Source organism: Amia ocellicauda, chromosome 12, assembly GCF_036373705.1.
Source record: "Amia ocellicauda isolate fAmiCal2 chromosome 12, fAmiCal2.hap1, whole genome shotgun sequence".
Lineage (NCBI taxonomy): Eukaryota > Metazoa > Chordata > Actinopteri > Amiiformes > Amiidae > Amia > Amia ocellicauda.
In genome coordinates, this window is record NC_089861.1 from 27,736,021 (window position 1) to 27,759,232 (window position 23,212).

The window sequence follows — 23,212 nt, forward strand, 5'->3', positions numbered from 1 at the left end:
AACACTACACAAGTGACTTTTCTTCAGGGTCTTACTACGCTATAGATAGATGATTTTTTTCCTGACGCTTTCCCACTCCATTGCTTCCTACTCCCCCCTGCAGTTGGCCACCTTAGTACGACACTGACGGTTTATGAATGTAGGCCAAAATGTAATAAATAACATAAGTTTACAAACGAGAGGAGGCCATTTGACCCATCGTGCTCGTTTGGTGTTTATTCATAATTAAGTGTTCCAAGGATCCTATCCAGTCTATTTTTAAATGTTCCCAAATAGTTGCTTCAGCCACATCGCTGGGGAGTTTGTTCCAGACTGTTTTCTGTCTTGAATGCCTTGAAGCCCAAATTCCATTTGTGTCCCCGGGTGCGTGTGTCCCTGCTGATCTGGTAAAGCTCCTCTGGTTTGATGTGGTCAATGCCCTAATGATTTTAAGGACTTAATTCAAGTCCCCACGTAGTCTCCTCTGTTCCAGGGTGTGAAGGTTCATTCAGTTCCCTCAGTCTCTCTGAGTAGGACATTCCCTTCAGACCTGGAATAAGTCTGGTTGTTCTTGAAAGAAATGCATAAATGCATTCAGAGTACTTCTCCACTCATTTCTACAGAATAAGGCCTACATGTGATGAACTCTCCCTCTGATGAAGATGCATTTGTATCTTGCATTACATGACTGGTGACTGGTGTTCTGGTGTGGCGGGCCTGTAGAGTCTTGACTTGGACTCTGGTGTCTGGAGGGGCTCTATGTGAATCTGAAAACTACAGTGTTACAGGCGCCCCCACCATGGGCACTCTTATGGGTGACTCATTTTGTTGCTGATGTAAGGAGTTTTCTTCCCCCTGTTTTCAAAGTGGCAACTTGCAGTGGGGTTTGGGTGAAGTCCAAGTCTACAGTCTCTGATGTCCCTCACAGGAGCTGGAGGTCTGCCCAGCCCTGCCCAGCCCTGCCCAGCCCAAGTCATTAAGAATTTAGGGAAAGGAGTACCTGTCCTTCCACACAATTCAAGCTCGCATCTATGAGAGAGTGGTGGGGATGGGGGAGGGGGGAACTTAAACTATATACATCGGCTTTCCCAGAACCAGATGAGCACTATTAAACTGACATCATCTGAGATGCATTAGCATTAATCACCATCTTGGAAACCAGCCAGTTAAAACACTTAATGATGTGAGGAGTTAAAAAGGTGGAGGGACGGTGAGGGGCATCCTCAGCCCTGACCGCCTTGTCTGCCGTGACATGAAGGGGCACGGACGTGAATATGGACACGGCTGCATGTTGACAAAGCAGTACACGCATACATAAACGCACTGTTTCCACCATTTTTATTATTGTTTTTTTATTTTTTTATTTAAATGTTTTTTAAGTAAATGTTTAATGCATTTATTTTTGGCAAGCAACATTTCCACGGCTACAATCTCTAACTGCGAACATCTTTAAAAGAAAAAGAGAACTAGAAATCACTTGCATTGCAGCGTTGTGAAGTGTGCGTGCGATTCTTATCCTACACTATTAAAACCAAGGTGATTTTTTTTTTTTTTTTATGTACTTTCATTTGTATTCCTGCAGCATAACTAAGGAAGACATTGTCAAGCTGAACATTGCCAATATAGAATATTATTTTTAAAATACCTTTTTTCTTTAATATACAGTAATCTTTGTGGTACACATATGAACATGCTTTTTTCTCATTTAAAAGTCCAAGTCCATGAGTTTTCTTTGTAACATTCTCTAAAGCAATGTGTAAGTGGTGTTTGAAGAGTGAGTGTTTAATTCACAACAGCAGTCTTCTTTATTTAAAAGTATGTGTGTGTGTGTGTGTGTGTATATATATATATATATATAATTATATAATAATTATATTATTATTATTATATAATTATAATATATAATTATACTTGTTCATTTTAGCAGTGTGAAAAATCCTCTTATCCCAAGCATCGTTTCCTCTTTGGCTGGGGGAGAGGGGGGATTAGTGAGAGTGTGGGAGGGGGTCTCCAAGTCGTGGGACATTGATCATCCTGTAAAGAGAGAGGCAAACCTGGTTACTGCACAGGCTTTGATTTTTCTTGCTTTCATTTTTATGTTGTAAATTTTGATTTTTTGTTTTGTGAGGCTAGGCCTAGTCAGTGGCAGAGGCCTGCAGTACTGTAACTGACCAGTAGAGGGTGACAGGCTAACTTGCAGACTTCAAAATCAACCCTGAGTCAATCAAATGCTAAAGTGGAGTGAAATCCAGATGACCAGATTATAGAAAACAACCTTAAGACTGAAACCTGATAATTCCTTCCTTACCCATTCCAACCCCTGCCCTGTGTGTCTACCTTGAGAAGGGCCCCTCCACAATGAAAACTAGTTCCTGTGATGGGGTGTTTGCATATTTTATTTGAATTGATCATATTTATTCCCCCCCTCCCCAAAGCATTGCACCCTATTTAGGAATGCACCCTCATTTCTAAACTTCACTTTTCCCTTTCCCAAAGCAGGACAACTTTGGGCCCAATTACACAGCCTGCTGTTCACTACCTCTTTTGCAGCTGTTCCACAAACAGATCATGTGTGCGTGTGCATGCGCGTGTGGCAGTGGCACAATGTTACTGACCTGTCCGCTCACCCCCCACACTCATTTCTCCACTGCTATTCCGCCACCTGGACTCCGGCACAGTTGTCTTTGCTCTCTGAGGCGATGGCCAGATACTCCGCTCTGGGGCAGGTGGGGAGAGAGAGAAGGAGGTAGTGAGTGCATTTCATTCTGTACTTCACAAAACAATGTCCTTGAACTGTCTGGATTGGGAAAGCCACAGGTATAAAGGTATTAAAAGAGAGAGAGAGAGAGAGGGAGTTTTAGCCCTTAAGAACCCAGTGTATGCCCAAATATGACGTATGTGTTTTTCCGGGTTGCTAAGGGTTCATTTCAATGGGTAAAACCACAGTAACTCCCGGAGACGTTACTGTGACCTCTGCAGTGTGTGTTCATGATAGTGTGTCCAATCTAGTTTTTTCTGTTATTTCATCACTCGGCAAATCTGAGCTGGAGAGGACTTTTATTTTCTCCCCTCTGTCTCCCAGTGGCTGTAATTTACAAAGGCTGGACTTTGATTGCCCCAAGTTGACTCGAGTAAGTTGCTCTTAGCTGGCTTTCGGCTAGGACATGGTGCAGTCAGACCATGCCTGGTTTTGGTTCGAACAGGAGCTTTACATTCATTCAATTTATTTATTTTCTCAGTCAGGCATATTTAAGACCCCTTTGTATTATTACAGCTGATGTGTTGATTTACTCTAGATTACTGGATCTATGGAAGGGGCGAAGTGTTCAACTGATCCAGGCAATCGCTTAATTAGACCAAGAGAGGGGTGGAGAGCTGGGCTGGAACCAAAGCCAGAGACACCACCACCCTCCAGGACCAGAGTCTGATCCCCCCCACCCTGAACACAGAACACACCAAGGTGTGACCGATGGAATCCAGAAAATAAAATGTTAAAAACAAAACAAAGGGACTCACGCGCTCTCTCTCAGTGCTTCCTCGCCGGCTGCGGCGATCTTCCTGTAACAGTAGATCATCTCCACTAGCAGCCACACCTGCAGGCCTATGATGGACACGTACATCATGACCTCCGAAATGATAGATGCCAACTCCCGGTTAGCTGTATGTGAGAGGGAGAGAGATGCACACAATCACCCTGTGTAAGCACAGAGCAGGAGTCTCGGAGCCAGTCCCTGGAAGGCTTGGCTCTGGTTAGAGTTCTCAGTGTTCACTGTTGGTTTTTTCTCATTACATCTGCTAGGAATGAATTCACACGGGTGGCTCCCTGCCCTGGTAAGGGAGGATTCCCCCTCTATGTGCTGGCTTTCACTCTGACCCTGCATTGATCCCATCGATTTGTCTGATTTCCAGCACGTCAGTTTGTCCCCAGCTCTTAAACCACCACAGTCAAGTAGCTAGGTGAGAACCCCCCGTCCACAAACATACTTCCAATTTTCAACTCCCGTCTCAGTATTCGCGCTACATACGTAGATGGAAACGTGGAACGTGGAGTTCTAGAGAAGAAAACAAAAGTCAACCAACATACCTTTGGCCACCACTAAGAGCTTGATGTGTTTGGTGGTGTTGGTGTGGAAATCGTAGTGCTCGAAGCTCAAGGTGCGGCTGAAGAAGCACTTGTATAGGCCGGTGTCATTAAAGGTGACATTGAGGATGTAGATGGAGCCATCCTGCAGGTCTTTTGTCTTCTTGCTGCCGTTCCAGGCCACCCGGTCCATGAAGCGGTCATCCTCGAAGAAGGCCATCTGGTTCTCATAGCGATAGATCTGTGAGGGAGGGCGGCACAGCGTGTGCGTTAGACTTATTGGATGCATGCGATGGGTCTGCCTGAGCTCTAGGCCCTGGTCTCCTATGGGCCTCCCTCATTAGTGCCTTAAACTCATAGTAACAGCTTTTACTCAGGAGTTCATAACCTACACTTTGAGAGCAGGCTTTTATCAGTTCAGACTCTTGTTCGGCAGCCCCATTTTTACATTGAAGTTTTTTGTTTAACATAAGAGATCAACGGAGGTTCTTACTGGATCAAACTCAAGTTCCCCCTCTGGTCTGAAGAACCAGTACACAACAGCTATAGCTGGAACCTCTCCCCTCCTCTTGCATGAGATACAGCCCAACTTGAAGCCTTTTCCCGCCACCGCTTCTGTGTCCGAGTCCACTTCAACACAGGCTGGCAAAGAGAGGTGCACTGGAGAGAGAGAGAGGGAGAGATGATGAGAGCAAGAAAACTAATAACCAGGGGAAGGAGAGGAAGACCGGATCAATTCAGAGAAAAGGTAGATTGTGAAGGAGGGGGAAAGTGATTGAAAAGAAAATGAGAACGGGAGAGATGCACAGCTGACCAACTACAGAGAAGGTGTACAGAGGTACTTTGAAGAAGAGCAAAAAGAAACCGGTAAAAGGAAAAAGCGCCGAGATGGGAACGGCACAATTTAGACTGTAGTTTAAGGCGATTGATTCCACAATGGATTATTATATTGTGACTGGCTTTACACCCGAATTGTAGTCCAATTTAAAGTGTTAATATTGAAATGTTCAATTGAACCACACTAGATCAACACACAGTAAAATAAGGGGGAAGAATAGAAATCTTAATTCCATTTCCCCTTATTTCCCAGAGAACAAAATCCATTGCACAACTTCCAATACAGATATTTAATTTACTTAAGTGGTAGCCTATGCTTGCAGGTTATACAAATGAATGATCTGGATGTAATATGCGGTTTTGTAATACTTAATGCCTTAAAAAGAAATTAAACTGCAAAAGCAGTTGGCTCAGAATCAGATTCCACTAATCATTCAAGTAACACAAGTACTGGTAAAAATCAATATGGATATTGTAATTGGAGTCTCGATTTTTTATTATTATAGATATTCACTCGAGTGACCAATCTGAGCAACATTTCTATTCATCCAAACGCTGTGCAGCGTGGGGGAGGCGGGCAGCAGGGGGAGCCGCAGTAATAATTGATGACTCTGCAGAGCCATTCTCTCCATCCGCCCCTAATACGCTCCTGCATATTTCATGAAGTGGAAAGATGCTCTTGATTCCTAACTCTACCTTAGCTTTTTTAAACTATGGGTTTTCCTGTGAGTATTAAAATGGCAACAAAAGTCTAATGTTTAATGTTGTTTCCTGGGTATACCTTCCCATGACTGACTGAGAGAGGTTATATCTTCCCTTAGTGTGAGTAACTGCTCAGCTTTACCCACATATATCCTGTTATATTATGTCCTGCATTGTAACCAGTGTCTCTGAAGACACATTTTTTCTAGAATAGTTTGCAAGCACAGTATGTGAAAATGTGCATATTAGACCCAGACAAATGCACAGCCTGCATTGGAGGTAAACATGGTTGGTTGGACCTACAATACAACAGAAGAAAATGGGGAATTAAGATGGCCAAGTGAAAGTTATCCTGGGTTAAATGTTCAAAATGAATGAGTCCAGTATTTGTACTGACTGTAAGGTGAACAGAGACAGGCACTGATCTGTAAAGATAATGCCACAAATGCTTTCCACTCCAGCTCCCTGCCTCTCCTGCCCTGATGTGACAGATTCCACTCCACTGCCACGCACTGCCCTACTTGAGCTTGTGTGTGTGTGTGTTTGAGAGCGAGAGAGTGTGTGTGTGTGTGTTTGAGAGAGTGAGTGTGCAGGTTTTCATGGTTTAAGGGGGCTTCATTTTAGGTTACAAACTGGTAATTACAAGGTTATTATGCTATAAATGACTTCTGGGGACTTGTCTAGAGTCCCCATGAGTCAAATCGCTTAAAAAACATATTACCTGATTGGTGCTTTTGAAGACCCTTATTCCCAATTTGATTTTAATGTTCCTTTGTCTTCATGATGTAGTTTTTTTTTTTAGGAATTGTACTAACCAACTGTGGAACCTCCCAGAGACAGATGTATTTAACCTGAGGTGGTTTCTGCTTTCACCACAGTTCTCGTGATGTTATATTTTGGCGATTCGCCTTTTATATTTTAACATTGAAAGCACAGGGCTGGTCAGTTTGAACGATTTAATTTGGATTACTCTGTTATTCCTGAATACACTATGCATACCTGTTCTTGACTTTTCCTAAATATATGTATTAAACATCCATACGGCATTTTAGCTGCATAAAGGCAAATCAAGTTCAAGTCACTCTCTACCTCACCTGTCTAGTCTTTCACGTGCTTGAAAAACATACATTGTACAGCATTACAAGTGTCTTCTCGCAACTGTAGACAGATTGAGTGGACAGAGTGATTACAACACAAATAAACACTTTCATTTAGTTGTTTTGAATGTGCAGTGTACGTGTTTAGAAAAAGCGCTTGGTTATTTATACCAATTGTTTTAATGTTTTATGTTCATGTTTCCCATTAAATTGCCTATTACAATTGTGCTAGTTTTATACAATGGTTTGCTTTCGTTATTATACCACAGCATTTAAAGAGCTGTCAGTTAAAATGAGCAGTTTTAGCTCTTGTAGGGTAGTTCGAAATCTCTGCGCTTCTAGTGTTAACCAAATAATTGCCAGTCATTATCATAAAAAAAATCTGCTCAATGAAAGAGAAAATATTGATGGTCAATCATTTCATTAGTTAATTAATAGACCCGATTTAATCGAGGCAGTCCTATATATATTATTACTGGGCAGGCTGCAACTCTCAGAAGAAACGCATTGCTCAGTGGAAACAAATGCAATGAAATTAAATCCCTGCCTTGCTACTTCCCAAAACAAGTTGGATGCCATTCATTGTTTGCTTGCGCTCTGATTACTCTTCTACAGGGAATTGCATTAAATGGTGCTCTAAAAATAGGCATTGCAGGGAAATATCTGCACACTTTCAAATCAATATCGTCATCATTATCCTCATTGGCCTTTATTCAAGCTACCTCTTTTCCAGGTCACCCCCACCAAGCTTTTAACATCTGGGATGCATTTATTTGCCTTTCTATCCTTATCGTTCCAAGCCCACCTCTTTCCCTGCTTCTTGTGCTGTTTGGAGGTTCTGCCTATATGTGCACTAAGTGACCAGGCTTCACCCAGTAGGGATTGCTACTCCCTGCCTGAACTGGATGTTGGCAGAATGATAGCCACTGGTGCCACTTTGGCGACAGCAGCCTAGTTGAACAGCCCAAGGCCCTCTGTATCTGTGTGTCTCTGCAAGCCCATTTCACAAGCCAGTGGTGAGAGAACAAGACAGGCCTGTTCCCAAAGTGCTGACAAAGCAGCCAGTGTTTTCCGAATGGCTTGGAAAAAAGGGGGATGATTAATTAATGAGGAGACTGTAGAGGAGAGGAAAGTTCTAGTCCCTCCCAGAGGTGCTCTATGGTTGTGTTTCCCAAGCCTGACCCACACACAGCCCACTCTCTTCTGGTTTTCATTCCAACTAAACTTGTCATTGCTAAAGGCTCAACTGGACTTTATTGGACAACTGTCTCAATTTTAGTTTTCTTGGGTTTAAAAATATTGTGTTAAAGGTGTTTTGTTGCCAAGACATTGCAGACAGATTTCTGTGTTCAGCTTGTTTAGTAAACTGTTCTCTGAAACCTGTCTGAATAGGGAACAACCAAAAGTGCACTGACACAGTTAATTACACTGTCTCAAACTCTCCTTTGGTAGATGCTGTCAGATCTATATGGGGCTCAACTGGTTAAATTCCAGTGAAACCGCTATACTGAACGAGGTTAAAGTAATTACGTGACCTAGCACTTTGGTACATGGTTAATGCTGTTTTCCAGTGCAGAATGATCTGATTAATGGCTGGAAACAGAGCGCTGTATAATGTTCCCATCTACATGACATTTACTCGGACAGCACGTTCTCTCTGCCTGTTGCTCAACTCATTCCATTGCACATAGGGTTTGCACACTGCATACATGGAACAAGTCGGGCTGCAGGGACCAGGAGAAATGGACCACAACTTAAATATCCCCTCTTGGTCCAACTTAAAATCCTACAAGGCTTTTTTTTTTGTTTTATAATGTAACGTTCTGGTTCGTTTAAGCTCAGAATTGGCTTCTGATCTATTTCACCCCAGTCTAATTAACAAAACGTCTGCCAATCTTTTTTTTTTTAATGCAGAAAAAATTTAAGCACCAGTTACTCTGTGTAAAATAGTGCAGAGCATCAGATCCAATGATTGCATCTTCCTAGTTATGAGATCCCCCTTACTTTCACAATTCAGACTGCAGGACTGTTTTTTTTTTTTTTAAAAGCTGGTTGACTTACACTGTCAAGGGCCCTTTATATACCAAGGGGAGACAGCCAGTCCCTACAGAGCAGGGAAATACTGACACTGAGCTGAAGAGGAGACGGCAATGTTGTACACCGGTGTATATCAGTCATGGCTTGTATCCTTTTCTGAAAGTAATAGGCAGATGTGTGTTTTGTGTGGAGCTTCAAAGCAGCCATCTCAGATTCAATTCCCAAAGGGCAACTGTGTCTTGTAGCTTATGTTGCTCAGTTGCTCAGTGCTTTGCTGATTAGCTGGATGAATGTAATAGGTCTCTCTGCTACTATGCGTCACAACTTGAATCAGACCAATAATGTTAAGCCATTAGTTGTATTATTAATATTAAGTAGAAGGAGGAATCTGAAAAAACAGTAAAACAATGTTTATATATACATGTCTAATACTCAAATAACCACATTTGAGTGATTCAGAGAGACCCAGATTGAAGGAAACACAGAAAATGGGAGTTTGAGATGCTTGCTCTAAAGAGATTAGTGCACCAATGGTACCACTTAATAAACATCAGTTTGCATGTCTGTCTGGTGTTCAAGGCTACCCTGCTTCACTGTGTGAAGAGATTTTTTGTTTTGGTAAAATTACAAAATGGCAGTGAATGTTTTAAGGCAGTGATACAGGGAGTAGGGGTTGGATGACACCTGGGAAGCAAGTTTACTACTTGATGCTAAATATGAAAAAAATGTAGACTGCCTCATTGAGGGGCTTGACATGGTGGTAATGTCCAGTAGGTTTCTGAAGCAAAGCAGAGCAGTTGGTAATCTGCTTGCAAGATGTATATTAAGTGCTAACGTAAGCAGGATGCACAGAAAAGCAATTCTCTGGACTCCAATAGTAAGGTCAGAAGAAAATCCATGACTGTGCTTAATGTAGAAACCAATCTGACATCATTGCATCAAGCTAACTTTGATTATAATCTTATAGACAATGGTGAAAATAGAACTTCGCACTATTCAAGCACTGTGTCTAACTAAGCCAATCTCTTCTGATGACTTGGCACCATTTTGGCTGACTGCAGCATCTGTGTGGGGCAGTAGATGGGGAAATGGGATTTCTGGTTGACATTCCACCTCAGGTGAATTAGGAAATGACATTTCAAATCTGTTCCTCAATGAAAGGTACCTATAAAGCGTGCACATAGAACTGCTTAGGAGGGAGGAAGTGAGTGGGCACACGGCTGCCCGACTATAAATGTCTTTCCCAGCGTGGCACGCGTCCAGGACACTTAAGACAAGAGAAAAGTGAGTTACTGCCAAGCTGACAGAACCGTATTCTCCTTTAGTGTAAACATTAGTCGGGAGGATTTTGGTTCCTCCAAATGTAACATGTTCCCGGGTTCTCCAGTTTCTCTTCATGCTCTGACTGCAGCACTTTGGCACCGTGATGTGAATGCCTTGTCACCTGCAGAGCACTCGCTTTCATCTTGGATGCTAATCAAAACCTGAAGAACCAGATCCACAGAGCAGCTGTATATGAAAAAAAGGATTTCTCCTTGGGTAATGTAATCGACTGGGACAACACTGTACAGTGGCTTTTGTATCCAATGACAAGCATCCAGCAGTTAACCCGGCATGTGTAACGCTGAAACCTTTCCCCCTCTGGTTTTCTATCAAAGTAATTGCAGAAGCTTTTCCGTTTCCTGGAACTGTTAATGCAATCCAAGCACATTACGATGAAAAAACAGTAACAATCGAATTAACAGAAAATGGCGACCTGGAGGAACATGCTATGGAATCATCTATGCAATACTGCTGATAGGCTTAAACCATACCCAGTGACACAAATGGAAATTGGGCTTCAAGGCATTCAAGATGGAAAACAGGAGACACTTCTTCACACAGAGAGTTGTCACAATCTGGAACAAACTCCCCAGCAATGTGGTTGAAGCCGATAATTTGGGAACGTTCAAAAATAGACTGGATAGTATCCTTGGATCACTTAGTTATTAATGGATACCAACAGAGCACGATGGGTCGAATGGCCTCCTTTCGTTTGTAAACTTTTTCTTATGCACTGCAGCAGCATTTGTTTTAGAGACAGGTAGCAGACATACACACTTCGCATCAGTGGAGCAGATACGAGAACACTTCCCTTCCCTAATTTAATATACCTCTAATTAAGTTTGGACTTTTGTGCTAGTGCACATACGAAGAACTGTGGAGCTGCTGAAAGTTGATCCTGATCAAATCGCAGTGTAGATGCAACCCCACTGATACGGATCAAATGTACTGATGCAGTTGATCTGGATCAGAAATGGCAGTGTAAACACCCCTATTGACTTGGTGACTTAAACTGGTTTTCTCCTGGTACCACAGCCTAATCCCTAACCACTTGAAATCCACCCACTTACAAGAAAAGGCAGGAATGTGAACCCTATAACCATTTGTGCATTAATTGGGCCTTCTACATTAGCAGGGCCACACACACATCCCAAAGCTCTGGCAACTCTGTAACAAAAGTAATATGATGAAGTGCTATTAATTAAGCCATCTGTGAAAATACCACTGCTAATCCCAGGAAGGCTGGGTGGCCCCACACTGCATTATTAACGTTCCCCCGGGCTAAATTTAGCATTGAAGAGGAAATGGGATGGGTTTTATTTAGCTGCCTTAGGGGGGTCTGGCTAGGACTGGGATGTCATCACCACAATCCAGTGAGTAAACATGGCTTCCTTTCTGTCTCTCTTCTTGTTTTCCTAATGACAAGCCAAGCAGGCTGTGAAATGAAGCGAGATCCTATCACAGTTTGTATGTGGGGGAGTGGGCATGACTAGGGCCTAGGTATTTTTATGTTCAGGGCTGTGGAGAGGTCAAAATCTCTGCGTACACTAACATTAATTGGTCCCTGCAAAAGATTTGGCTCCTCAGAAACATCAACCAAAATGGGGCCCAATCTAGTCTAGTTGTTGTACAAACTCTCTGTGGTTGTTTGATGGTTCCATCTGGAGCAAACTGCCATCCAGTTCAACTCTTCTCTGCTGGAAGTCACAGGACCCAGTCTGCACTCTAATATGCCTGCGGTTATAGCATGCTCTGTCCTGAAGTATTGTAAAGCCCTAAAGTTGGGCAATTCCCCTTTTCATTCCAGGCATAGCACAATTCAGGAAATGCAATATCCGCTCCACACTGCACTGTGATACCAGTGCCTCGGAAACATGTCTGTTTGGTCGGGTCCCTGAGTGTAAAGCAAGCTCAAGCCTGGATGAAGGATAATGGGTAAGTACTGGCAACCAAAACACATGCCTCAGAAAACAAACAAACAAAAAAACAAGATTTATTGTATTCATTATTTATATTGCACAGTGACTTTACAAAGACTAAGAACAGCTTTGTGCAACATGTGTGGTTGCTATGACTAGTGCTGCAGCAGGAGGGCCACAGAGCTGGAACTGCACGCACAGCTGGGAGCTAGGAGCCCTCGGCCTGGGCTTGTGAATAGCATGGTCATAATATTCTGAATGGGGCTATAATAGGATAATAGTCTGTAATGCGAGTTACCTGGGGGATGAAAAGCAAGCATATTTAGACTGATGCTTCCATTCAATTCCAGTGTTGACACTCGGCTAGTAAGTCCATTTACGTTGAACAACAGTACCAGACCTTCTCCAGTAGGGATTTTACAATCGGACGGACTGACTGCCTGGGGACAGGAGTAGCCCTGTAGCTTTTTGACACCCAAGCTCAAATCCCAGACTTGGCCCATGGGGTGGTGGAGCCAAAGCTCTCGGCTACCCGAAGATTACGCCACATCTCGAAGATCATCAGACTGCGATTGCTGTTGTCAAGACCAGGCAGTTGCGAGTGTCGCTGTTGCACAGTGGGACAGACGGGGCTGAGATATTTGATGCCCTGGGTTGACAGGAGAGCAAGTAAGCCAACGGGGTTGTATTTATTCTCTCCCCATTATCCATTATCATGGATGACTATAAAATTATGATCGGACTTTGTTACACAAGAACAGTTGCATAAGAGACTTATACAACATACACACACACCCAGCCCTCTCCAACAGACTGCAGAAATTAATCAGATGATTCCCAGGATGTAGAGGTTAATCTCTGCTGGGCCTGGATGTTCAGACACTGCAGGCAGCCAATTCAGGCTCCCCTTTATCACAGGCAGTGGCTGCTAACACGAACGATACAGGAGACCACTGATGTGAACTCAAGCAAGGCCCACACCGATGGAAACCAATGTGGATTTACTTCCCGTGTTTTTCCCGTGTCAGCATGTTTGGGAGAACTGGGGCAGGTCTAAAAGCCTGCTCCTATTGATTTTTCTGAAGTCGAGGTAATTTTTTTAACACTTCACAGGCTTACAATATTCAGCAACAAATTCCTAGTGCTGCTACTGGCAAAGCTGAGGGCCGTTGAGAAGTCAATGCACATATAGTCCAGCGGACGAGTGAGAAATGACTGTTGTGAACAAGGTCCCTAGTTTTTTATGGTCTGATAAAAAAAAAAAAAAAAAAAAAACACCTGAAAATTGTATTTATTTGTATTCAAACATCAACCATTTTATTAATGCTTGGAGCCAATAGAGAACCATCAGCCTAATTAAAAAAAACAAAAAACAGGCTACATCATTGTAATATTTCAGCAATACAGCGAACAGTACTTACTATTTTCCTTGGGAGAATAAAGTGCCCTGATTTATGTACAAAGAGAAAAGGAAGTGAAAATGACATCTATAGTTTATCCTTACTTCATCATTGTGAACATGTGAACTGCAGAGAAGAACCCCAAGTTTTTCATTATTAAAATATATTTAGGCACTGATCAGGAGAGGATGATGTTGCATGCAATGCAGAAATTACACTCAGTCAATAAACATTAAAAATACATGCATCAGTGTAGTTGATAGATTAAAACAATTAACAATAAACTAAATTCTCAAACTCCTCTACCAAATGAATAATTCAGTCTTTTTCAGTGGCAAACATGTTTCTAGGAACCTTGGTTATGAATAGTGTGATTGGAGCAGAGGGAGAGGGTCCTGAAAGCTATTGTACCAATGGCAAAATAGGAGTAGGTGTATTTGAGTTATGTAATAGGATAAAGTGAACTGCATCAGAAACGGAAAAGATGTAAGCTCTCTCTCTGCGTGGGATCGACATTTACTGCCCTGTATCCAGCAGTACAGTTTTAAAATCCCACAGTAGAAACTAGATCCATTATAAAATACAGCAACCCCCATGCTCTTCCATTAGAACCAGACTGCGATCGTTTTATATATATACACACAAAAATGGTTATATAAGGCACAGCAATCACAACAGCACAGACAAAGGCAGTAGCATGCACTATTTTCAAATCAGATTGCACCAAACCAACCCAGTAAGCACCGTCATACACTACTGTGGTCTTGGGAGGAGAGGAGAGGGGGTGGGAGGAGGACGTTAGAAGGGGCTCCAGGTTTTTCTCTGCCCATTTAACACAATTGGAGTACTAACTAGATATTCAACTGATCATTTATTAAATTTAAAATACTTGCTAATTAAAGTTCTATAGAATGTTAATCTGCCGTAAACATGAGTTTGGGGTTGGAAAAAGTCAAGATGTCTCGGACATCTAAAGTGCAGATATCACACCCATAAGCCAAGGTACATGAAACAATTGGGGCAAGCTTTGATATCTAAACTTTAGATTATCGTTCATGTTGACAGCTTTTTTGGTAGCTCAGATATTCCATAAACGTTCTATTGAACTTCAATGGTCATGTTGTTGAATATGAATTGATTATCAGTTATATTACATTGGGCCACGCAATCTAAAGTGGTACCCAATTTCATACTAATTAATCCTCATAGAAAAATATTAACTGTGCCGTTCATAAAGGGGCGATTTGAAAGGCCAAACCTAGTACTGGACTGATATCGACTGTGTATCTTTCCAGGCAGATCTCATTATGATTATACCTGACTTTTCCTAAATATATTATAGTGATCTCAAGCCTCGCTAAGAGACCCTGGGCCTTTTATTGATGTGGTAAGATCACTGCATTGTGGTGCAGGAGAATGGGGTTAGAGTCCCCATCCCGTGGCCCGAAAACACCAAAAATGTTACAATATATGGATTAAATATGCCTACGGCGTTTTAGCTGCATAAACGCAAATCAAGTTCAGGTCGCAATCTCTGCCTCACCTGTCTAGTCTTTCATGTGCTTGAAAAACATGCATTGTACAGCATTACAAGTGTCTTCTTACAACTGGGGTCAGATTGACTGGACACAGAATGATTACACCACAAATAAACACTTGTTTCATGTATTTGTTTTGACTGTGCAGTGTACGCATTTAGTATAAATAACATCAAAGTGCTTTTTATCTAATCAGGTTAATGTTTTATGTTCATGTTTCCATTTAAATACCCTACTCCATTTGTACTAGTTTTATTCGATCATTTGCCTTTCATTATTATACCACAGCATTTAAAGAGCTATCGGTTAAAATTAGCAATTTTGGTCACGAAATGTCAGTGTTAACGGAATAATCGCCAGTCATTAATTTTTTTTTTATAATAATCTGTTTGATTTTAAATGGATTGAACAACGATCAATATTTTCTCTAGTTGAATACTAGACCCAATTAATCGATTTAGTCATGGCAGCCCTAATTAAAACACTGAGTTTTTCATGGGATGATACAACTTACATTTATAAAGAAACAAGATCAAGTGTATTTTTATTTTATTTTTATTTTTTAACTTGCTTTGGTACTTGTACCTGTTCTGGCAAATGTCTCTTACTGACTTGTAAGGTGGGGGAAGCAAATGAAAGTTACACAGCACCATGTTCCTTTTTCCATTGATGGTACTGCACTGAAATCTTCCCCCTCCTCTCTTTTCTCTGTCTCTCATTTGCCATTTTCAGGGGGAGTGCAGAGGCCAGCCATGTCAAAAAAGAAAGAAAGGAAAAACATCCCACAAATTGTGGGATCTCAGTTTTGTCCCACTTCCATGCAATGTTTTGCAGACATTAGCCTTCCTGGCAGGAGCGTCTGTGTGAATCATGAAGGCCGAGCTAGCGTAGACTCTAGTGTTACAGCATGCTCCGTGTTTGTGCTTAGTGTTGTGTCGCAGAGAGGCTAGTTTTTAATCAAAATCAGGGAATAGCCTGGAACTGCAGGGTTGAGTAACATTTAAGTAAAATGTGAAGTGACATCTATCTGCCACTCCTTTGCACGTTAATGGCTGTGAGGAGTGAGGGGGGGAAAACTAAAACCTGGAGCCTCCATTATTCTAAAGGCTAAGCTTTAACAATAGGCAGCACCATTGCTTTAACAACAGACAGCACTGCACTACACAGAGCACATTTACCCTCTATTTTAACAGTGCCAACAGGACGTAAGGAGGAGGGCTATTTCCATCCATACTGGGCTGCAAATGAAAACAACTGCAGTTAGGAATAGGACTCTGCAAACACCATCCTGCCTAATCCAATGAGCGCTCGAGAAGGTGTGGAGAGAGAGTTGTCACGGACGCGGAGTGAGGGGCACGGGGACAGGTACAGCAGATGGGTGATGGGAAAGTCAGAAAAATGCACAGGAAGAGTGATGGGTGAGGATAAAGGTTCATGTGTAGAGAGAAAGGTAGATGGACACACTGGAGGGAGAAATAAAGGCAGGTGGATTGACCTACATTGAGGTAGACAAAAAGGGATTGTAAAGCTTTGCAATGAAATTGAAAAAAGGGGGAATAAAACGAAGCAGAAAGACATTTTGATCAGCTTATTTTAGTCTCTTTTATATAACCTAGATTAAAATGCAGATCTCAGATCATACTTGCAATGGAATGTATTGGCAGTTGACCCCCCCTCCCCTCTGGACACACACCCTCCCCTTTGACTTAACTCTCCCAGTCAAAGTCAGAGAGCAGACTGGTACACAGCCAGCCCATTATGTAAGCCCCCTCCATCCATAAACTTGTCCTTTGAAGACAATTACAGATCTAAGTGACCCGCCTGTTGTTGTCTGTGAGCAATTGGATGAATACAAGGGTGGCATCAAATGTTCAAAGCCTAAAATAGCCGGGAACAGACCAGATCATTATTGAGTGGAATGCCATCTGGGCACTCAAACAATTCTAGTGGTCTTTTATTCCTGAATTCCACTTTGTCTTCACTCATAGACCCCAATGAAAACAAATACAGAGAATGGACTGTAAAAGTAGATCAGTAGAAGTAGTGTCTGATGTTCCCTGCTGTGTTAAGTTAGCCTCCGGTATAAACTGTGAGTGGTGCAGTGAGAGCCAACCCTGTACCTGGAGAGAGAGAGAGACAATCCAGGTTATGCTATGTCTCTCATTCAATTACCAAAGCCTTACTTAAGCCTAAGAACTCAATCAATTCAGTTTTGGATGAAACGAAAACCGGGAAACACTGAGGCTCTCTGAGATCCGGGGTGTCCAGACATATTTTACAGCACGTGTGGGAGTAGAGGAATCTGAGAGAGGGCCAAGACTTCAAGACTAGAGTTTTCTGATGGTGGAAGCCTGTGACAAAGAATATCGTCCACTGTCTCATGTCCACATTCCTCTATGTTTGAGCTCTGCCCCATTTTTGCTCTGGCCTTGCTATAAGTGTACTGCTCCCCATGGCTTTTGAGTTAAGTCGAAAAGGCCAGCAGCTCTAATGATGTGACCAGGCAGAGATGGCGTAAGGTGATAAATAGGTACTTTCCTAACCAGCGAATCTGGGAGGGGAGTAAAGACATTTGTCAGTTTGAACATAGCTCGAGTAAAGCTGAAGATTTACAACCGCATACACCCAGGCAGGCCCCACATAGCAAAGTCAAGGACACTGCAGTGGAAAATATAATGGGACAAAGAAATGGACACACAAGGAATAAGCAAACTGACAGACTAACCTACACTCTTGAGACCAGGAGGGGACCAACCCCAGAGCCAACAAAGGTTTTGAAACTCCATGACAGAAAGTTAGCTCAACAGAAAACAAAATTTATGGGGGTGCAGGGACTGAATTTTAATACAGCAACCACAGAAACCACAACAGAACTGTAATATTTGGGATGTACCAAAGATATAGGGGAACACATTTAAAAACTAACATTGTGTCATAAAGACAGGAGAGCGAGAGAGAGAGAGGCATAGAGACAGGGGCATTTGGGTGTCTACATTTTAAGTTAGACAAATCTGTTGAAGAAAAGTAAAAGGTGGAATTAGCAGATTCATAGATAGTGTAATTCATGATAATATGACAATAAGGGTATTTAATTAAAGTGGTCAAACTCCTAATAGATCAAACGTGTATTAATTACACATATGACAGACAGGGACGTACACATGGAATGTATAGGTGGTCTAAATGTGTAATTCAGAACTATTTGAATGGTAAGAGCCAGTACTAAATCCTTTAAGTCAATCACTTACCATACATTAAGCAGAGCAGAGCTGGCAGCAGTGGTACCCGTACTGGAGACATCCTGAGCCCCTTCTGTAGGTTATTAGTGTATGTATTTATTGATTTCTTGAACAACCTCAAGCTTCTTTAGTCTCGGGCAGAGAGTGAAATGTGGACACAAGGCAGGCCTCAAGTTTCAACAACTCAGCTGTCTCGGTTCTTCTATTTTTAATCCACAAGCAAGTGTCGACAACAATGTCTCGACGTGATGGTTTTTGTTGTCGTCTCCAAATGTAAGCCCTTTCTGGTTATGAAGGCCTATCCTGACTGTTCAGATTTATTTTCGGTCACAAATGTCAGTTCTGGTCAACAGTCCAGATGTCTGCAGGTTCACAATCCAAGGAAAAGTAGAAAATCTATCGATGCGATTACAGTGTCGGTATAGTAGCCTACTTAGTCAATGTAGCAGTTTGTGTTGGCCTAAACCATTGAACACATTATTTTTCATTTGGGTTGTAAACAGTAAACGGTCTATTACATTCGTAAACATTCCTTGGAAAAATACATTGTTTGGAAATTAGGATTAAATGATGCTGGATTATTTCCACGGTTTAAATCTGTACAATATGTGTTAGAGTACACTGTTTTAAGAGGGGGAAATAGCTTGATTCAAAATGAAGGGAGAAAAAAAATTCTTCCTTCTCAGTGTTTTACAATAATAGCCAATGGAGTAGCTTATTGCTTTTTTTCCCCAGACACTTTATGAATTAAAGTGCTCCTGGTGAGAATTCACCAATACTCCTGAATAGACGCAGCTGCTCAGAGTTGGGTTTTGTGTGCTTGTGTCCATGGACCGGCTCAGATTTTGCTGGGAGAAGAGCAGAGCGCACATGCGTGGAGAGGGAGACGTTTCTGGGACATTCGCTCCTAAATTCGTTTTTTGTTTACTTGGGGGCAACCGTTTCAATTATACTGTTACAGCACAAACAACTGTGCAGGTGGAAACAAAGGCGTCCAAAAGATCCAAGGAAAGGCGCAAACACGGAAAGACGCAGAAAAGCCGCAAACGACAAAGCTCCTACCAGGCTGCTGTCCAGATCTTCGGTAGGGATCCTTAACCGATAGCAATCCAATGCACTACAGACCGCTACACAAAATGAATCAATCTGGGTCTATGCAAAACGTATCGTTTCAACCAACAAACGTGTTCTTGCGTCACAATTCAAATGACAGGGTTGACATTCCTGGTGAATACATTTTGTCTGGATCGCGCCCGTCTCTCTAAGGCTCGGTTAATATTGACGCGCAGCTGAAGAAACAATCGGTCTTTGTGCGCGTTTTGTTTGTAATAAAACAACATTCGAGTGCCGGTGTCGGCATTACAGCGCCCTGCGCCGCTGGGCCAATTAGTCAATCAATCAATCAATCAATCAATCAACACCAAGCGATCAATTCATAATAGATAACGCACCCGCCCGCCTTGCCCTGAAGACAGGCTGGTGAGGTGAAAAGCCGCAAGACTTTACCCCGGCCCTCGGCTGTGCCTCCTCTGGCGCTGAAATGCACTGTTTGTTGTATTCACTGCAGTGGGGGCACCTCCAGGTTTCCCTTTGAAGCCGGTCTTCTGCCACCTAGATCCGCAGCTGTCATAGTGGAAACCGCACAGATCATCGCCAGCGGAGCCCTGGCCAACACAAAACCAAACCTGAGACGAGCGGCCAGCACCGGGTCAACAAGCGCCGGGGATCCGCTTCGGTGGTGAAGAATACGGTTCTTATTAAGATATAATGCCCATCAAAACAACAACCCCTCCTCTCTATCTCGCTGGAGCAATTGTGTGTGCAGTGAGCGGTACTGACTGGAGGTTTTTAGACGAGAGAGAGAGAGAGAGAGAGAGAGAGAGAGAGAGAGAGAGAGAGAGGGAGGGGGAGGGGGCGTGTTGGGTGATGCATTGCAGCAGCTTGAGATCTCGAAAATGTGCATCTGCAAGCAGTTGCGAAGGTAACCCCTCAATAATATTACAGATGCAATGTGGACCATACCCTTTTGTGTCTCACACTCTGTAGCGAAATGACAAGGTGAGAAACGTGTCGGGAACTTCATTATTATAATCATCATAATCGTATTATTGCAACACCGTCAGCCTCAGCCTTGAGAGGGCTTATGCAATTCTCGTTTTAACGAACGGAGGGGTTCCGGGTGACCATGCATTGTGCGACAAACAGCAGCCTCGTCACAGGCGTCAGGGGTGTGTGACATCATAAACAGACACACCGCGGTAACTGAGGTGCAAAGCATCCGTGAATAAAGGCGATACTGAACCGCAAAATGATGTTTTTACCTCGTAACCGCACACGGAGTCGTATTGATTTCTCTTCATGGCTGTATACTGATTTGATATGAATACAGTCCGTTTGTTTTTATTTTTTATTTTATTATGCTCCTGGTGAATTCCACGCACCGTGAATCAAAACCATTCAAGAGTGGTCTCGGATATTTTGTTTCAAACCCGTTGTCATCGAGTAGTGTATTATTTTCGTGCTTTAAAACGATTCGGGTTTATTTGGGTGCATTTGGTTTAAAGCGCAGGCCTGTTGCGACACGCTGGGTGCTTTAATGAGACCTGTGCGGGTTAACCGTGTTGCACTAGAGCTGAAAGAGCGCATGTTTCCAACTGGGACTATGTTGTCGGTCCGCAAAAATGTGCTCAACATTCAGCTTCTCTCTGACTTGTTAACACACTTACCTATTTTTCTAAAATGTCCCACTGTGTTTTCATACAGAGAAATACACATTTTATTTAAGCGTCCAGGCCCAAGACTAGAGTGTGGCAGGACAGGTAAACGACTTTTTCGAAAGGTTTGAGCGACCCAATTTATTTACCTCTGGAGTTTAAACATTAAGGGCTTTTATCAACCTTTAGCACCATGGTGGTCATCCTGCAGCCCAAAGTGCAGCCACTTGCAGCCCACAACCACCCTCCCCACCCCCATCAAAAAACTAAATAATAAAGAACTGCTTATTATCAATGTGTTACTACCTAATACATTGTTGATATGTTTTTATGATATTATATTGTTGTATTTGTAATTAAAATGTAGCATTTGTGGCTTGAAATTTTGGTAAAAGGGCTCTTAAGGTCATAATTACTAACACATGGTACAACATGCTGTGCACAATTCTTATACAGAGGTAATTCGGCTGAAGTGTGAACAGACATGGGGTCATCGTTTCATAAGGGCTACGTACAGACATAATTACCCAACTGGAGAGAAGCAGTGAGAATAAGCCAATCAAAAAGTAAGTAATAAATACATATACAATAAAAGCAACAGTATGGAGTAGCAAGAAAGGGGAGTAGGTAAGACCATGTTCAGAATGTGCCTTCCAGCTGATCAAATACAGCAGGGGTGTCAGACTTCAGTCCTGGGGGGCTGCGGTGTCTGCTGGATTTTGTTCCAACCAGAGCACCCAGTTCATTAATTCATGTTATAATTTACTCGCGTAGGCTTATCTAAAACTTTTGTATTTTATTTTTATAGCTGATACCTGACAGTTGGTTGATGACGTAATACACTGAGTTCACAGGACCTTTCAGAGTCTGAGGAGAAGTGTTCAATTCATCCAGTTCATAGTTTAATTAGACCAATTAAGGAGCCAAGAGCTGGGCTGGAACGAAATCCAGCTGACACTGCAGCTCCACATGACTGGACCTTCACTCCCCTGAACTTAGGTATTACAGATACTGGGGGAATGGGTAAGACTTGATCCCAGTCTGATAAAATGTCTAGTATAAATGAATTGCGGTGATTGACTTAACAAGACTTCAGCAAAGCTATGACATCACTTATTTATTATTGCATTTCTTAGCAGATGCCCTTATGCCCAGATGACTTACAATCGTTACAATATATCCTGTTTTTTTTAAATACAATAACCCATTTATACAGCTGTGTTTTTACTGCCGCAATCTAGTACAGTACCTTGCTCATGGGCACAACAGCATTGTCCCCCCACTTGGGATTGAACTCACGATGCTCTGCGCAGGAGTCTGGCCCTAACCACTACCCCACACTGTTGTCCTGTATTTACCTAATTTATTTAATTTTACTTCACTTGAACAAATCTTTCAGTTCAGTTCCCAAATGCTGTTTCATCTTTAATTATTCACAGTAAATGGTAGTGTGCCATTTTGGGGTTAATGGCTAATAAAAACGTAAAATAATTATGTTAAACCAATCATTCTTCAGGGACTTCATTTTCACTGGAAGGATACATACATCTTGTGTGTTATTTCTTACATATTGAACTCTTGCAATCTCTGCAGTACAATTTATTTTCCAGTCACAATCACAGATGTGAAGACTATTAACCAATTAGACCAGGGCCCTTTAGATTCATTCCTTGAAGTGCCATACCTCCCACCAGACTATGCAGTGGTGGTCTCAACCCCTGCTCCTGTAGGACCCCAGATTTAAACCACTGGTTTGTTGCGTGAGAATTATGTTGAAGTGTCAGGTTATGAGAAAGAGATCAATGTATTTTTAGGTCAGTCATTTTGTAGTGTGAGGTTCCTAACATGTTCTGACAGGGAGCCACTGTGTGAGTGTGTGTTTATTCACACAAGGTCAGCAAATATGTGGTGAGCATGTTTGGGTTTGATTTGAAGCACTGCTGAAATTAGGTCTGACTTTAGGTAACCCGGAACAAAAAATATTTAGATCTTAGTGATATTTTAATAATAATTGTTTCCACATTTCAGTTGATAGTGGTGGTAATATACACAGAAAGCAACATAGCCCACATTTTTAGTCTAGTTTCAATCATGCCACCAAACATCCTGCTTCAACTGACCGATGTAAATGGGTTGAATGACAGCAGTGACGTTGCATAGACAAGTCCATACCATTTGTGTCCAGGTGCATAGGCTATGGACAAAGTTAAAGAAAAAAGTTAAATTGTCACCATGCATTAGTACTATTATGGTTTAATCCCAGGTTTTCCCATTTAATGATCTTTTGTGTAGGCTTTATTTGAAGCATGTCAGATTTAAGTTTCACCTCGGAGTGCAGTATGGCAA

At 42.2% G+C, this 23,212-nt stretch overlaps 1 protein-coding gene across 1 annotated transcript; it reads right to left on the reverse strand.

Annotated features, from left to right (window-relative positions):
• Positions 1-1,300: 1,300 nt before the first annotated feature.
• Positions 1,301-19,999, reverse strand: LOC136764822 (sodium channel subunit beta-1). Its single transcript, XM_066719149.1, has 6 exons — positions 18,162-19,999; positions 4,554-4,720; positions 4,064-4,301; positions 3,496-3,637; positions 2,595-2,696; positions 1,301-2,013 (listed from the first exon to the last, which is right to left on the reverse strand). Exons 1-5 carry the CDS (start codon positions 18,211-18,213, stop codon positions 2,630-2,632), a joined length of 666 nt encoding a protein of 221 aa, XP_066575246.1. The 5' UTR covers positions 18,214-19,999; the 3' UTR covers positions 1,301-2,013; positions 2,595-2,629.
• Positions 20,000-23,212: the final 3,213 nt, after the last annotated feature.

Excerpts from the sequence above, each read along its gene's own strand:
- LOC136764822 (XM_066719149.1), bottom strand. The coding sequence starts at position 18,213 with ATGTCTCCAGTACGGGTACCACTGCTGCCAGCTCTGCTCTGCTTAATG. Across the intron at positions 4,721-18,161 it reads TCTGCTCTGCTTAATGTATG|TGCACCTCTCTTTGCCAGCC; the intron begins GTAAGTGATTGA and ends CTCTCTCTCCAG. Across the intron at positions 4,302-4,553 it reads GGGAACTTGAGTTTGATCCA|ATCTATCGCTATGAGAACCA; the intron begins GTAAGAACCTCC and ends CCTCCCTCACAG.